This window comes from Mustela lutreola, chromosome 10, assembly GCF_030435805.1.
Source record: "Mustela lutreola isolate mMusLut2 chromosome 10, mMusLut2.pri, whole genome shotgun sequence".
NCBI classification, from domain to species: domain Eukaryota; kingdom Metazoa; phylum Chordata; class Mammalia; order Carnivora; family Mustelidae; genus Mustela; species Mustela lutreola.
The window spans coordinates 34,431,775-34,448,469 of record NC_081299.1 but is presented as its reverse complement, the minus strand read 5'-3'; the positions used below and the strand labels follow the sequence as shown (position 1 = coordinate 34,448,469).

The 16,695-nt window shown below is 49.4% G+C and overlaps 1 protein-coding gene across 4 annotated transcripts in view; it reads right to left on the bottom strand.

Moving 5' to 3' along the window:
* Nucleotides 1–14,638, bottom strand: part of RNF220 (ring finger protein 220) — a 224,438-nt gene extending 209,800 nt beyond the window's left edge. The window contains exons 1-2 of one of the 4 annotated variants that reach the window (XM_059135535.1): nt 14,397–14,638; nt 7,226–7,967 (exon numbers count right to left, since the gene is read on the bottom strand). In XM_059135535.1, the coding sequence (XP_058991518.1) occupies nt 7,226–7,850 (625 nt within the window). In that variant the 5' untranslated portion in view covers nt 7,851–7,967; nt 14,397–14,638. The remainder of the gene's footprint in view (nt 1–7,225; nt 7,968–14,396) is intronic. The other 3 variants (XM_059135536.1, XM_059135537.1, XM_059135538.1) reach the window with 3 other exon arrangements.
* Between the last annotated feature and the right edge of the window lie 2,057 nt (nt 14,639–16,695).

The window sequence follows — 16,695 nt, the reverse complement described above, 5'->3', positions numbered from 1 at the left end:
AAAGCAAATTTTGAATTATTTTTTAAGCTAGGAAGGATTCTTTTGGTACCCCAAATAATCAATACGTTTATAGCTGAGAAAGGCAATTTCACATATCTCTTGAAAAACTTCCTACCTACTTTTGTCATTATTAAGCTTCAAGGCGTAAATAAATTCTTCTTTTCTTCTCTCCAACCTCTACACCTTTGGGATAGAATAGTCTAATAGATATTACTCAGTGCAATGCCAAAGAGTGGCAAACAGATGAAAACTTGGGAGAAAAATTAGGTTATAATCACCACCGTTAATTTATTCAATACTCAACTAACACTGAACCTGTCGATGGGATTGGCACCAATGTCCCTGCAAATTTTTTTAGTACTCAAACTAAACTGTGCTTAAGATTATAGAAAAACCTAACCCATTGGGTAAAAAATGGAAGGGAATGAATTCCTCCTGTTTACTCAGCATCTGACAGGTTTACTTATTCATACCACAGCCTATCATTTCTCCAGGCCTAAACCCATAGTCCCAAATCAGGATCTTTTCCTGGAAAAGGCCTAAGAGAGAGACTAAATAAGTCAAAGTTTTTTTGCAGAAAATTCTCCTCCTTGCCCAAAGAAAGAGATATTTACAAATTCCCACCCACAGCACAGACTTGCAGTTTCTATTCAGCCACAAACGTCACAATTTAAATGGTATTTTTTAAACGTGAAGGCATTTTAGCTGCTATAGGGCAATAAGTTATCCTCAAGTCTGCAGTTCATCTGTCGTTAGGGGGGGAAATGGCACTGGGAAATGCTGTTAAACTGTTGGAAGAGAATATTCAAATCCAAAGATTACTGTAATTTTGGTGTTACAATTGTGTGGGTTTTACACTTAAAATGTATCATCACTCCAAATCCCAAGTATTTATAAAGAGTACATTCCAACATGGACGCTGATATTTATTGACCAGATGGACGTGGTTAATAAGACTTAAAAAAATGAAAAACCATTATGAATATATAACTCTATTAAATGTATTGTCACTCCAGCTGCCGAGTATTTACAAATAATACATTTCAATGTGTGCTAATATTTATTAACCAGATGGATGTAGCTAACAAGGGTGAAAAATAAGAAAAACTAATATAAAAATATAATTCTATTTTTTCAGTTTCCTCTTCTGCCTAATGAGGAAAGGGGATAGGGACGGAGAGCAACTTTTGTTATTAGGATACAATGTGTGTTTTTTGTTTTCACATAAAAAAGGGCCACCAAATAATCAACCTGGGGCCGCTGACCGGAAGGCAGCCCCGGAAAACTTCCCGTGGGAAGAGTTCCAGAAATTGCCCGGACTTTAACAAGCCCCGCTGTGCTGGCTGAGAGCCTCAGACGGTCCAAGGCGACCGAGACTCGCCTCGCCCGAAAACCAGCCATCCTGCGGATTCACGAACCCCAGGACTTGGGAAACATTCCCTGGAACGTTTTACAAATTTAAAAAGCGAGACGGGGAAACGTTTCGAATCTACAGGAGAAACCTCAAAGTCCTCGGCTGCCGAGGGAAATGCTAGCACCAGATGCGCGTGTACACACGTCCGTCCTCCTGGACGCGCCCTCGCGCCCTCCCCCACGCCCTCCTCCCTCCCCTCGCCCCCCCCACCTCCTCGCCGCGCGCTGGCCGCCCGCGCGGGGTCCCCTCGCCTCCTCAGACAGCCACGCGCTCACCTGCACCTCCCGCCCCGTCCCCCATCAGCCAGACCCCCGCGTGGGCGTACCCCCCCCCCGGGGGAGTCACACTCACTCCCTTGTCCTCACCCCGTCCCCACACTCCCTCTGCGGCTGAGACGACAGCACAGGAAACCGACCCAGGGCTCGGTTCCTAGTGCGACCTGGGGCCGCGGTACGTGGAGGGCGGGGCGGGGCGGGGGTGGGGGACCAGGCCGGCCCGCGGGTCCCGGCCGCAGACGACGGCGGCGGCGGCGGCGTCGGCGGCGTCGGCGCGGGTCTCGCCCGGCCCTGGGGCAGCGCCCGGAGTTCTCCCGCAGCCTCCGAGTCCAGCCGAGCGACGGCGAGGTCGCCAACATTTCTGAAACCACTTGAAAACCATCTCGGTGGCGGAGGCTGGGGGGTCCTTTCCCAGGGTGGGTCCTTTCCAAGGAGGCCAACGGTGCCCGCTCTGTGGTCCTTCCTTCCCCTGGCCGGGCCTCGCGTCTCTCCGCGCCCCCTCCCCCAAACGATCAATTACCAGCCACCCTTCTGCCGGGAGCGGCGAGGGGCTGGCTGGCGGCCGCGAGGAAACGGCAGCCCGGATCACTTCTGCATGACAATTGATGGGAGGGAGGGCGCGAGGCGAGGAGGGAGGACGGCTGCGGTGTCCGTTTTCTCACCATGGTGATTAGGCATTCCGGCCGCGCGAGGAGGCAGCCGCCGACCAGAGCGGCGCGGCGTGGAGCGAGGACGGGGGAAGAGAGCGAGAGCGGGAGCGAGCCCAGCCGCCGGGCGGGCGGCGGGCGAGCGGCGCGCTGAGCCAAGCCAAGCCAGGCCAGATGGCTCTGCAGCCATCAGGGACTGCTCCCGTCCAGCCCGGCCCCACTTTAGCTGTGCAAACATTTCTTTATCCCAACAAGACAATTAAACCCGGCAGCATGAAAAGGAGTCTCCATGACTGTGCTGGGAGTGAACAACCAGAAACAACCACACATTACAGGAGTTCTTGCCCTCCACCCCTGGAGAGAGGAGAAAAGGGGCTGCGGGAGAAATCGGGGAGCAGCTGAGGGATAACTGGGCTACGTGTGGGCAGTGGGTATGGAAGGAGCCATCTGACCCATCTCCCCTGGCGATCTTCTGGCCCTTCCACTGTGGTCATCTGCTCCAGCTACAATCCAGAAGTTGAGCCTGGGGACCTGACAACTATCCCAAACATCTTCCCCAGTGAGAGCAATTCTCCTAAAACCCCAGCTTAGGATCCTGCCCACTCCAGTCCCAGGGCCCTTGGGAAGAATCCCCCTTAATATCACCCTCATGATGTAGCCAGGACTCCTCATTCCAGACTGTCCTTGGGCGTATGTGGGCTCAGCTGATCTGTTAAGACACAGGGTCTTCGATGATACATGACACATTCTCCGGGTACAAATACCATCTCCTACTCAGGGCTCAAGAAAGACTTTTCACATACATCAAAGACAGAGAGCAAAATAGAACATCCAGGAACTGCTGTAAGCCATCCGATTTCCTGCCTACCTGTGAATCTGCCTGACACAGGGAAGGGCCAAGGAAACAGGGCCACTGCAGGGTCAATGCCCAGTGCCCGTCCCTGAGGTGAATCAGAAGCCTCGGCCAGTCATTGCTCCAACTGGGACAGTTCTGGTTCCTCTCAGCCCTCTGGTGAGCCTGCATACTAGCCAACTCCAATTTGGGCTGACGGAGTAGAATGACTGGCAGGCTGGTTCCCCCCCGCCACCACCCCAAAACACAAAAACACCTGCGTCACCCAGGCAGGAATCTGGGCACAGGGGTGGCCAACAGAGCACAACAAGGAAATGCACATGGTAAGAGCCAGGGCGCTAAGGGGCTAATAAATGTATAGATTCTAGCACAAGGCAGCAGACAATACTTATCTTCCCTTTTGTTGTAAAGTTTCCTTAATGAGGAAATGTTTATTTTAAAAGCCCTGGGAAACATATCTGAAGACACTTCATATGTAAGACACACGTGGACTCTTCGTAATTGGTCCATAAATTTTAGCATCATTTCCCTGGACAAGAAGCCTTGGAGACTGGTTCAGGGAGTGACAATAAACAGGAGTTACCTCAGTTCCCTTCCTGGGGAATTACGCATCCTCCATGAACAGCTTCTCGCAAAACACTTCTCCCTTTCTCCAGGGCAAATAAATCAGTCCTGCCGAGTCAAGGCTTCTTTTTTCCATAGAACCCAACACCTACCTCACAAATCACCTGTGATGCCAGGTAGGTGAACAGGGAAGCAAACCGGCAATCATCTACTAGGAGAGACAACACTTTACCCAAATAGCTACAATTTAGGTCTACAAAAATGCATATTTAATCGCAAAAGGAAGCCTATCGGCACCCAGATTTAAGGAAAGAACACGTGTGCGTTACACCATGTCTGCAGGCCCCTCTTTCAAACAGGCTCACATGTGAACATATCTGCATATGGATGCAGTGTGTGAGCAGGGGGGTGGTTGCGACAGTAAAAACTGTCAGTGTTTCCATTGTAAAACTGATTTTTTCATTGACCTAAAACTCAATCATAAAACTTCTACTTTAAGGACACACACACACACACACACACACCCATGTTCAGCTCCCACCCCCGAAAAAACCCCCTAAAGCTAAGTGCCTATTTAGAAGTTTTACTGTTGTATTTAATTAAGACTTTTTTTTACATTTTATGAGAAAAATTTATTTATGAGAAGAGAACTGAAGAATAAGTCAACCACATCAGAAATTAACTCTAAATTTTAAGAATAAAAAACTAGAATATACCTGGTTAATTTTGGCAATCTGACCCAAAGTCTCTGCATCTATTACTTTGCTCTTTGGAACACTTTCTATCCTCTCTCTTCTGGCCTCCCCATCCCCCCTCACTGCCCCAGCTGCCCCTTAAGCTCTCCCTTTGGAAGCAGTCTTGTACACGGTCACTCGATTATCTGAGAAATATTACTTATTTCAAAACGGTTCTGTAGGGAGGACCTGAAAGGCATCTAGTGGGAATAATCAGGCCTTCTAACGGCCCTTAAATATGTATTTACATAAAACAGACCATAAATATTCCGACACACGTCGGCATATGACAGGAGCCAAGAAAGCTGCTGCCGACTTTGTCACAGTGCCTCTTCAACCCTTCCCTACAGAAAAATGTTTCTCCCGCCTTCCAAAAACTCAAAATCAAAAGCACAAACGCTCCCCAGTATAATCCTTCGAAGGCTGCTCTGCCCCCTAAGGAAAGAAAAGGAGGAAGGAAACCAACCCAGGGCTATCACAGGCTAAGAGGCTCCTCTTCACTTGGTACCTTTGTTTCTTGTTAAAGATTAGTCACTAATGCAACTCTAGGTAATATTGTGGGTGTGCAAACATCCTATGCTCATAGACATCCCTATAGGTTTTATGTTTGTGTAAGAGAAAAAAGAGAAGACAAAGTACTCTCGAAAGAAAGAATATTTTAAGCAAAGAAAAGGAGAAAGGGTTCCCATTTCGGCAGCACTACAATTTGAAATGAAGTTTCCTCACCCTTCTGATCAGAATCTCATTAATTTCAAGGTCAGAATTCCATTTCACTTTGGGAGATAGACTCATTTAATTTTTCTCCACCCAGGCGTATTCCTGTGTGAGGGAGCCATCTCCATGGGGAATGGCACCACCACACAATGCAAACCAGGCAAACAGAAGAGTTATGGCTTTGACACTCGGAGGGGGAATGGATAGCCACATCTATGAGTTCTGACTTGACTAACAAGCTTCCTCCTGCTCTGGGGGTCTGACACAGGTTTGGGCTAAAAAGAGAGAAAAACAGAGACCAGCCAGATCCGCTGGGAGAGAAGAAAGGAATCTTGATCTCCAGATGTTACTTGGCGGCACGTTAGGTTTGAGAGGATTTCATCTTCGACTTGTATTTGGAGCAAAAAGGGGGGCAGAATCACCCAGGCCAGCTTTAGCCAGAGGTCAGATGACAGCTGGCCTTGATGGCTTGCCCACTGACAAATGAAAACTGCACTGAAGTAAAACACAACAGACGCACAAGACGCCAGCGTGTCCTGCAGGTATACTGGGAGAGCAGGATGGTAAAGCATGCATCAGCTGTCCACAAGGGGAGATGACGGAAGAGGGGCCCAAGCGAAGTGAGAGAACACATGGGCACTTGTGCTAGCAGCTTCTCCCTGAAGTGGGGAGGTCTTGGGCTTACAGACGCTGACATAAAAGACACACTTGCAACATATTTCAAAACCAAAGAGCGATGGATTTACAAGGCAGGTTGATTTTATGATGACTTTTATTGAAAAGGTACGCTGGGTTTAGGCAGATGCCTTTTAGCGCAGGAAAGTTAACACAGTGCCTAATTCAAGGAGACAGCCTAAGGAAGCAGTGCCGACAGGGGAGAGAGCTGCAATGTCTCTATTACTCTCCTCGGCATCATAAAGAGAAGAGAAAAAAAATGGTATTCGTGTTGGTGGTTATGGAGAGGACAGGAGCACAAAAAAAAAAAAAAAAAAAGAAAGGGGAAAGCAAACCTCAGATGTAGTTTTCTTAAGAAAATAAAATGAAGCAAATCTTTAGAACAAAGGGTTGGGTGGAAAAACGCCCTCAGTTCATAAATTCTCACCAGGCTTGAAGAAAACTGCTCTGCCTACCCACAGCCCAAAAGCGTCAGAACACAATTATTCTCTGATTCTATTAGAGGAGAAGATTGCAGGGTTCAGCACTCCTGGTCTACAAGTTCCAAATAAAAGCTTGGTTCCAACTATTAGCAAGGGTCACCAAAGCTCAACGAGGCACTGGGAGAACACAAGAAAGCTGTTCCATAAGCAGAAATTAATAATAGTTATGAACATCAAATATGGAATAGTCACACAGGTCAACCGTGTCTAGTCCTAAAAGTGAGCCCCAGGATAAGCATCCAGCAAACCTGTTAAATCCCAAGAGAAGTCAGCTTTCTAGCCTTGCGATCGCAAGGAAAACACAGCTGTTTGAAATGCTTTATGGTGATTGACGACACCTTTGTCCTTCTCTGAAAAAATAGCCTGATGTGGGCAAGGGCTGAGAGTTGGGAAAATAAAATCACGTGGAGTCCACTGGATATGATACAATGGAAAAGCTAAAAAATAATGTCAAGATCAGAGAAATATAATGAGGACAGCAAAGAGAGGAGGGATGGACAAGTTTCTTCAGGCCCCCCAAATATCCTAGGAACCTATGCTTTCTAATAAAATGACATTTGCTCCCGTATACATATGGCACCGCTCTTCATTCCAGACTGAGCCCCCAGAGAATAAGTCAATCATGCCCTGGGGAGAGGCAGCTTGGAGGCCAACTTGCCTCTGGCTACCATCAGGAAAACATGTCCTCCCGGAACTGTCAATGCTCATCGACATTAGACAAGTAAATGTTAGCACTCTGCAGCCACTGAGTGGGAAGGAGCCAGCCCTCCCTATTCCTCGGAGCATGAAAACTGCCACCGACCTGTTGAACACTACTGTGAGGCAGGGCTTGCTGGGGATAGGGAAGGCTTGCACCAAAGTACTTACATCTGTCATTCCGATCCTCTGGGCTAGAAGAGGCTTCCCGATCCGAAATGAGGCCAGAGACAGCAAAAATCTTCTTCCCAGTATCATCAACCTTAAGTGAACCGGGAGAGCTAGATGGCAGCTGTGTCCCAAAGTCATATTCCTTGCCATCTGCATCTGAGAAGCGCAAGTGGGGAGACTCTGTGTCATGGCAGTTCTTAAGTCGCTTGGCCGGCGTAAAGGCTGACTGGTAACTCTCGCGGTCCTCAGTGGAAGCGAAGGGACGGAAAGCCCCCACTCCACTATGATTCAGCATACTGATTGGGGTGCAATCTAGATTTGGGGGAGCAAACTGAGGGTGGAGGTGCAGTAAAGAAGGGGGAAAATCACGATTGGCAAAAGTGCCAGGCACCCCACCTTGCCGATGGTACATAGAGGCAAAGGTGTAGGAACCGTTGGTGAAGGGAATATGCACGTCCTTGTCTACTGAGACAGGTACACCAAAGGGTCGTGGCTGCTGACAAGGGATGGAAGCATCGCGGCTGGCCTCAGCCGTGGACGCCAGGACCATCAGTGCTGGGGATGCCAGCGGGTTGGGGAGGTAGGATGAGTTCTCCATCTTGAAGGCTGCCCGGTGTAAGTCCATCGGAGTCTCTTTCTGTGGCTGGTGTCACACGAGAAGCAGTCTTCCCTGGGAGGGAGGCCGAGTGGCACCTTGGATCAGGGCAGGGAATATTACTGGGGAATCATCCCCTTCTAAGACCTGCGGAAACAGCAAAGAGAAGAAAAGAGGGGGGAGGAAGGTCAGGGGGAGGAAAAAAAGGGAAACCCCAAGTGATCGAAACACCATCCTTCTGGCTTACAGATGCTCGGGCAAGAGACACCAGAGGCTTTAGGAGTCAGTGGGCAGCAGCATCAGACCATTTTCATTCAGGAAAATCAATAGACAACTTACTGTGATGTACGCGTAGCTGACTTTGGTCCCTACACGTTCCGGGTGAAATGCGCCTGAGCCCAGCAAAGGAAAAAAAAATCATAAAACCTCCAAATACAATATTCCCTGAGCAAATGAGCTTTGGAAGGCCAAGGCATCCAGTAGATTAGGTGGGGTCTATATTTTAAAGGGTTTGCACCTGCACACACCGCTCATGGCAGGCCTGATGTTCAAACAGAGGCGAGGTTCTACCTAGGTGACCCCCCACAAACACATTCTCTCTTCATCTCCCCTGACAACGCCCTGGTGCTGAAAAATTCCTAAATCAAGCACATCTAGACCATCTGTACATGCTAGTCGGTATGAATTGTACATGTGGATAAATCACACACATTGGCACATACATCAACACATATCTTCATGTATCATTTAAAGCTGTTTCCAGAAAGAAGTGCAATGTTATTTTTGATGCACACCCTTCTCTAATCATACAGGTTTTCTCTTTTCTGAGAAGGAACAAAACCTTCATCAGTAAAATGCCTGGCATCTCTGACAATATTTAACACCATAATGGGTGCCTTTGGCATATGTTCTCTAGAAGCGGCTGTCTTCCAGGGGCAGCAAAGAATGGATCGGTAATTTTAGTTACTAATGCACTCGCTCTTAAGTAGATTTGTAAACAGCCTTGAATTTGCCATTAACATTTGGAGCAAAATGTTAACAAAATTTCTGACTTATTTTGCTCTGCTTATTGGCCTGGTCACAGTTGTTGTCTGATAAAGGCCCATGGAAAAATCTGGAGTTCGGAGAGACTTCCTTCAATTTCCTTTTTAAATTTAGGTTGTACATCTCCATAGTCACTGATTCCATTTCAAAATTTATTTTGAGTAGGGGGTGGGGGGAGTGAGAGAAGGGCTATGTATCAAAAGTCAGGATAACATAAGATGAACACTAGAATTTATTAGCTTCAAAAATATACACTAGACAGAAACTTAATGAAACTCAAAGTGTAACCAAAAATCACCATCTGCTACAAATTATCACCTTTAAATTGAGAGTCATAGCTCAAATAAGAATTTACCCCTCCTTTTAGGGAAAAAAAAAAAAAAACACAAAACACCTAGATAATGGAGTATCTTTGATATTCCCTCAACTAGAGAAGCCTCAGTTAAACTGTAGATGAATCCCCTTGGCTTAATGCAGTGCAAAGAGAGTATTTCCTTTTCTCATCCTGTAGCAGACGTGTCAATGACTGTTATTAATTGGGAAGATGAGTGCACACCATCAGACTGCTTCCTCATTTGGCATCTCTCCTTATAGACATCATTGCTAAATTACCAGATTATGTATCTCACATTAACGGATTTTTCTCTCTTCCAAATTTTAAATAACTTTCCTGTCAAGTTATAGCAGCTCAGGGAATGATCTGCCAAGGACAGCCAGTTAGCCTGACAAGCCTGGTCTGGAAATCCTGTTCTTGGCTGTTTCCAAGTCAGATTAATGGTCACACAACATGGATGCTCTAAAAGTGGGTCTAGGGCTGTTCCAAGGGTTCTAAGCAGCTCTTCATAACAGAAATAACTAACTACTTGTCTCTCAACAAGCAATATCACATGAGGCAAGCAGGAGAAAAGGACAAACATAATACACCGCAGGTGGGGGGTGAAGGGTGGAATGTTTTCCCCCCAAATAACCAATTGCCCAGAGAATTCACTTTCTATTTTTACTTCCTGGATCACCTCATTATGTTAAATGAGTTTCATAAATTAGCAATCTGGCGACAGCACCGGACACTCCAACAGAACACGGTGAATCACTCAAACCTGGTTATTCATTTGAAACTTCATTATACTGAAAATAAATCAACAATATTTTTCCAGGCCACATCTCTTTTACTCTACTGTGTGGGCGTTGGTCTCTGTGGGGGGAGGGTCTGTGTGTGTGTGTTTTCTTTTTCCTTTTCTTTCTTACCCCCTCCTCACATTAACAACTTGTATAGATGGGGCTTCAGCAGACCACAGTCATTATGAAAATCTATAGTTAATACACTCCCAATGTCAAAATGTCATGGGTTTAAACACAGAACCCAAAATAAGAAAACTAACTGACCCTCTTAATTAAAAAAATATGGATTGTAAGATAATCAGCTTGATGGAGCATTTGGGTGACTGTAAAGAACCAGGCAAAGGGAAAGTAAGTAACTGTTACTTTTCTGCCTCTATGCTGATTTTTTTTAATTTAGCACTTCGTGCAAATCCAGATTAAAATAACTCCAGCTATTGATCCGAGCAGTGGAATTGACATTAATTTTAGTTCACTTCTCACTTTGCAAAGGGATCAATAGGAAGTAATAACAGCTGACATCCCCGCTGAAAGGAGGAGAAAGAAGGGCTGAAGACAGAAATCGAAAAGCAACCAAATAAATCATCAGCTACTTTTCCACGGCATCAGACAAACTCCAAACAGATTGCAAAAAGTCTTTGTTGAATTAACTAAACAAGGAGGAGGGATCAATCCACGAAGCTAAATAAATTGTCTGGCAGGCAGTGAGGTTGGACGGGGGGACCAGCAAATATTGAGTTTTAAAATTTTCAAATCCTTGACGTGATGGGTTTGGTTCAGGTCCGTATGTGTGGGAGTTTGTTTGTTTGTTAAATCACACACCCGACCCTGGTTTAAAGTGATTACAAAACGCCAGCTAACTGAATAATTAGTGAGATTACTAATTGCGTGGCTAAACATGCCAGAACCAAGACAAATGAAACGAAGAAACTGGCGTTTGGAACGTGAAAATGTCTGGAGCTGGGCTGATGCGCAGCGCTCTGCGCTCTCCGGCGCCAACTGGCCACTTTCGCATTGAAAAACCGAAAGCCAGAAAGAAAGTCTCAGAGAGTGGGCGATCTCCCACCCCAGCCTCTAACCATCCCCGTCCAGGGTCTGGGCTTCCTGACCCGCGCTGGGATCCGCGTAGAAGGAAGCGGCGCTGCTGTTGCCGCTAGGAGCCAAACCCACTTGCAAATGACTGCCACAAAGAAAAGCTGCAAAGCCTCTCTTTCCCCGAGCCCTGGCTCTGAACGCCGACCAAACTACGACTCTGCGGGCAATTAAAACGCACACACAACACTCCTCTGCTTATTACAACAGGTGACATTTTTGTGGTCTCTGAATCGTTTCCAAAAGCCAGGAATTAAAATAATAGAACAAATTAAACGATATTTTTCCTTTGCATAAATAAACTTTTAAAAAATTAACAGGCAACTTAAAAAGCAAAGAACAATGGGAAGTGGGGCCAGAGTAGTGGGGGGTTGTGAAGAACTCAGGAAAGAATTTTTTTTTTTTTTAAAGTTCACAGACTTCTTCGCTTGAAGAGAATTCCCGCACACCAAATGCCCAGGGGGTATTTGGAAACACCGCTCTAACAGAAATTTTACCACCATATGCAAGAGCTCAGGAAGCATAAGCTTAACACTATTCCAAAGGTTGGGGCCAACGCCTGCAATTCAGACGTGGCCGGGTATCGGTCCCAGATTTGGGCCCCGACCCAGGCCCGGCGTGGCCAACGGGTGCGAATCCGAAATAACCCGGCCTCTCCAAGAGTGCGGGGCTGCGGGGCTGCCAGTTCAGCCAAGCGGGTGCAAAATTCAGGCGGGAGGAGTCTTAGCCCGGGAAAACCAACTCTTTTAGGGAAAACGGAGGAAGAAGAGGTGAAGGCGAAATCTGCAAAAACTTGGGGCCAACGCAGCGCCGAGACCACCACTCCTTGGCCTGACGTCTCCCCCAGCTCTCGGCTGCCACTGCACAAAGAATACTTTAGATCCCAACAACCTCTGCACGAAAGCAGCTGCTTGTAACTTTGGGGGAAACAGGGCGCCGGCCAGGCAAGAACCGACAAGTGCGAGGAGCCACGGTCCACAGTCGGGCAAGGCCCGCGGGGCAGGGACTGGGGGTAGTCTGCCTTCGATCAAAGTCCAGGGACCTCGTGCAGCTGAACAACCCCGCCCCGCGGGTCACCCGGGTCTCCGCGCCGCGCGCCACCGCTTCGGCGGGCAGCCACCGGGCTCATGGATTCTGGCGCTCCCATAAATGCGGGCCGGCGCGGGGCAACCGGGCCCTCCCGGTTCCGGGACTGTGGGCCTGGGGTGAGGGAGGTAGAGTTTTGCCTTTCGCGCCTACGCCGTCCGGCCGCCGCACGCAACGCAGCCTCGCAGAACAGGTGTGTGTCCCCGCTCGCTGGGCGCCCGGCCCCGGCCCCGGTCGGTCACCAGCGGGGCGGCGCCGCCCTGTCCTCGGCCTTCCCCCACCTCGCCCCGGATCGCAGCGAGCGAACTCACGCCACTTTTGCCGGGTTTCCGCGGGCCAGGAGGGATGGGAACGTAAGACTCCCGCATCTCTTCCTCGACGCTCTTTCTACCTTCCCCCCTCGGCTCGTTTTCCATTTGGGGCAAGAACCCCCCGAGACCGGCAGAGGAGGAGGCCGGGCATCCCTGGCCGCTCAGCTCCCTCCAGTCTGACCCGCCGCTTCCTCACTGCCCGCCCTTTTTTCTCTTTATTTTTCCTTTTTTCCCCCCCTTTGCTCCTCAAGCCGAGTCCAGAGCGGGGGCTGGAGGCGAGACGTGGCTGGTGGGCATTGCGGGCAAAGCGCGCCCCAGTCCTCCCTCCCTGCTCTTCGCGGGGCAGGGAGGCGGCGCAGGCCACAGACCCCGGACGGCCCGGTCCGGCCACGCCAGGCAGGGCTGAACCCCACACCAAGCGCCCCCGCCCCATGCACCCACCCGGTGCGACGCGCGCCCGGCTCGGAGCCGGGGCCCTGGCCCTCCGCTGGACCTGCGGCCAGGGCCCAAAAAAGCAGTGCGTTCCGAACGGGAAACGAGAGCTTTTCCTCTGCCTCCGGGCAGCCGGAGCCCCCGCTACTTCGGGGCTCCCCCGCGCCCTCGCCGGCCGGGGACCGCCTGGGCCTCGAGCTCTTGGAGGGGCTCGTGGAGCAAAGGACAGACCCGGCATCCCCTCTGATGGTCTCACCACCATGGGCGGCCTCGCCCGGGGGGCCACACGGAAGCTCTCCGCCCAAGTTTGTTGTGCCCTGGAAGAAAAGGCTTTCCCTTACAAAGCACAAAGGCGAAACGCCCAGGCCGAGCCCTGAAAAGCCCGGGGCTTGGGAGGGGGGCCGGCCGGAGGCTCGGGAGCGCGGTGGCGGGGCCCGGCTCCCGGGCGGAGAAGGTCGCTCCGCAGGGGCTGACGAGCACGGTGGCGGTGGCCGCAGGACTGCAGCGACCTGCGTGCTCGCTGAAAAGTTTTGTTCTCAAGTCGAAGGGAGAGAAATTGTTACTCAGTTTAAGGCAGGTCTAAGATTAAAATAAAAAGAGCCACGCGCCGCTGTCTACACGGCGGTCCTCCCGCCCGGCTCCGTAGAACCACGGGGCTAGAGTCCCGACCCCGAAAATCCCGGGAGACCCCCCCACGGGTCCGGCTGCTCTAAGGCCAGGCGGGTCCAGCCGAGCGGAGCAGGGAGTTTACCGGTTGCGTTTAGAACGGTCCACCTCACTGCCAGCACCTGCCTCCTTCCTGCGCGCCGCGACTCCCCCCCACCCCACCCCCACCTCCCTCCACGCCCTTCACACCCGCCCCCGCTGGGAAAAAGTGAGCCGAGCACCCGGGGGCCCGAGGCTTCCAGCGCTGCGCGCGTACCCCACCGGGCCGGTGGCGAGCAGTGTGGGGACGGTGGGGACCTTCCTCCCTATGCTCTCCTCTTCCCCACCCTGCCTGCCGTCTCATGCTCCCCACTGAGCACCGCCGGGCCGGGCCCTGCCGGAAATCGCCGCGGGGTACGCGGGGGAGCCCGGCTACAGGGCTATCTCCGCATCGACCCAAACAAAGTGGGTACGGGGCTTATTAAAAGATGGAAAAAAGAAGTCCTGCTCCCTTCCCCGGCTGTCCCCTCACCCTCCCTACTTGTCCGATTCCCGCGTATGGTCCCTCCCCCTCGCACCCCCCAAATAAAACACATTAAGGAAAACTCAAGACGGAAAGTTTGAGCGAGGCAGCGCATGGAGTGCGCAGGGCACCGTTGCCGGGAGGCACCGTCGCGGAGATCTGAGACGCGCCAGCCCAGGTCCCAGTCCCTGCCCCTGTCGCGGAGAGCCGCCCAAATCCCTAGGAAACGGACCCGGAAAGTTAGGTTCCCGAGCAACCCGCCGCCCTCGCACCCACCCCTCTGTGTACGCGCACACATCCACACCCCTTTCTGGTCTCCATACTTGCCGTGGAAATTCCTTGGGAGAACGGTCGCACTTTTCAGGACACGGAGGGAAGGAGGCAGTGAGTGTGGTGCATGAAAAGTCCCGGGTGCGCAGAGCCGGCGGAGGCAGCGGTGGCGGCGGCGGCGGCAGCGGCAGCAGCAGCAGTAGGCGGCTGGCCCCGGGTTTGTGTTCGCGAGCTGCCTGGGATTGCATGTACAGATCAAGAGACTCGGTTGGTGTGAGAGAAGGAGCAGTGCTGCCTCTCAGCGCTGGCTCTAATCAGTGAATGAGCCTCCACTCTCCCAGGGACTCGGAGACACACACACACACACACACACACACACACGCACACACACGCACACATTCTCTCACACTCACACACATACAGGCACTCTGAGCACTGAATACATTAGGGCACTAAGGGACTCTGGGAAATGGAGTCCAGAACCAGGGCACTCCTGAAGAACAGACCTGCTGGCCCTCAGGAAAGAGCTGGAAAGTCTTGGGGTCGCTGGACATTGTGGTAACCCAACAGAGAGCGCATGCTTTTGTTCACACTTCCCCCTCATCACACGCTACCCCCCCCCCCGCCCGGGGAGATCTCAATGAATTGTTTGGTGCTCTTCCTTTCTTGAACCAAAAGTGACCAAGAGTAAATGGTCTTTAAGGCTAAAGTCTTTAAGGCTGACACCCACAGCAGCTGAATGACTCCCAGATCCTGGCTTCCTCATAAACTCTGCCTTTTTCCAGAAAAATCTTACCTACTGCTTTGCTCCTGGAATACTTCTCAGGGTCTTTGCCTATAACAGTAAGATAACAGATAAATATAAATAAAACTACAAGTTTTAGAGATTGTGGAGAGGGCGTAGTTTAGCACCCAGAGTCAAGAATTAAAAATTTTACTGGTATTTATGTTACAGTTCTCTCTTTTTTTTTTTTTCCAAATCATCTTCTATCATTTTAAAAAAGATTTTATTTATTTATATATTTGACAGAGAGAGAGAGAGAGAGAGAGAGATAGTGAGAGAGGGAACAGAAGCAGGGGGAGTGGGAGAGGGAGAAGCAGGCCTCCCTCTGAGCAAGAAGCCCAACTGGGGGCCCAATCCCAGGACCCTAGGATCATGACCTGAGCCCAGGGCAGATGCTGAACGAATGAGCAACCCAGGTGCCCCTTTTCTTTCTATCATTTTTTTTTTTAAATTCACCAAGAACAGAAAGATAAATAGGGGGAAATTGATGGAGAACTAACATTCCCTGAGTGCCTTCTAAGAGCCAGGTAACAGGACTAAATGCCTTTACATAACCCCATTTAATCCTTAGATTAATTCTGGAGATAATATTATCATTATTTTATATATAAAATAGGAAACTGAGGTTGAAAGGGTTTTTGCAATTTGCCCATGGAATATGGTTAACAAGTCTAGGATAGCAGGTACTCCTAGCTCTGAAAGCAAAGCCCAACCAAAATCTAATCCTGGTTTAAAAAATCATTCCTTTGTTTGTGGCTCAGTTTCTGAAACCTCAGATTTCCCATCTGAAAAAAAAGTGGGGTGGGGGGGCTGGGGGGATAGAGTACATACTGATAATCCACTCAGCAAAGAACCACATGGGATTACAAACTGTCTCTCTAAAAACACAGAGCCCTCAGAGTCTCATTCTTGCTATTATTGCATGGTCCTTTTTTCTTACGTTTAACATTAAGGTAGTATCTACACATCATGTATGTTTAGGTTCTTAATTCTATTTAAAATTTTTTAAAATTTATTTTTAATTTTAATGAGCAATTCTTTAAGTAAATGATTGATTTGATCAATCTAGAGTTCTATGGTTATGACTATTTCTGTATCTGTAATTCATGGGATTACCGTTGTTTGTTTAGGAGCCTCTAAATCTTAGTCCACATTTAGTCATTTCACTCACAGCAGAAATTTATTATAGTAGGTGCTATTCTTCCAATTAGTTTATTCTTTCCTGCTGGAGTGTAAGCTTCCTGAGGGCAAGAACCATTTTTATTTTTATTTATTTTTATTTTTTTAAAGATTTTATTTATTTATTTGACAGGCAGAGATCACAAGCAGGCAGAGAGAGAGGAGGAAGCAGGCTCCCCGCCGAGCAGAGAGCCCGATGTGGTGCTCGATCCCAGGACCCTGGGATCATGACCCAAGCCTAAGGCAGAGGCTTTAACCCACTGAGCCACCCAGGTGCTGCCCCAAGAACCATTTTTATTTTATTCAGCATTATATCCTCAGTACCTAACAGTAGTAATCTTTTAGCTGAATGCATTTATGAGGATATAAAAATAAAGTGAACAAACACAATTT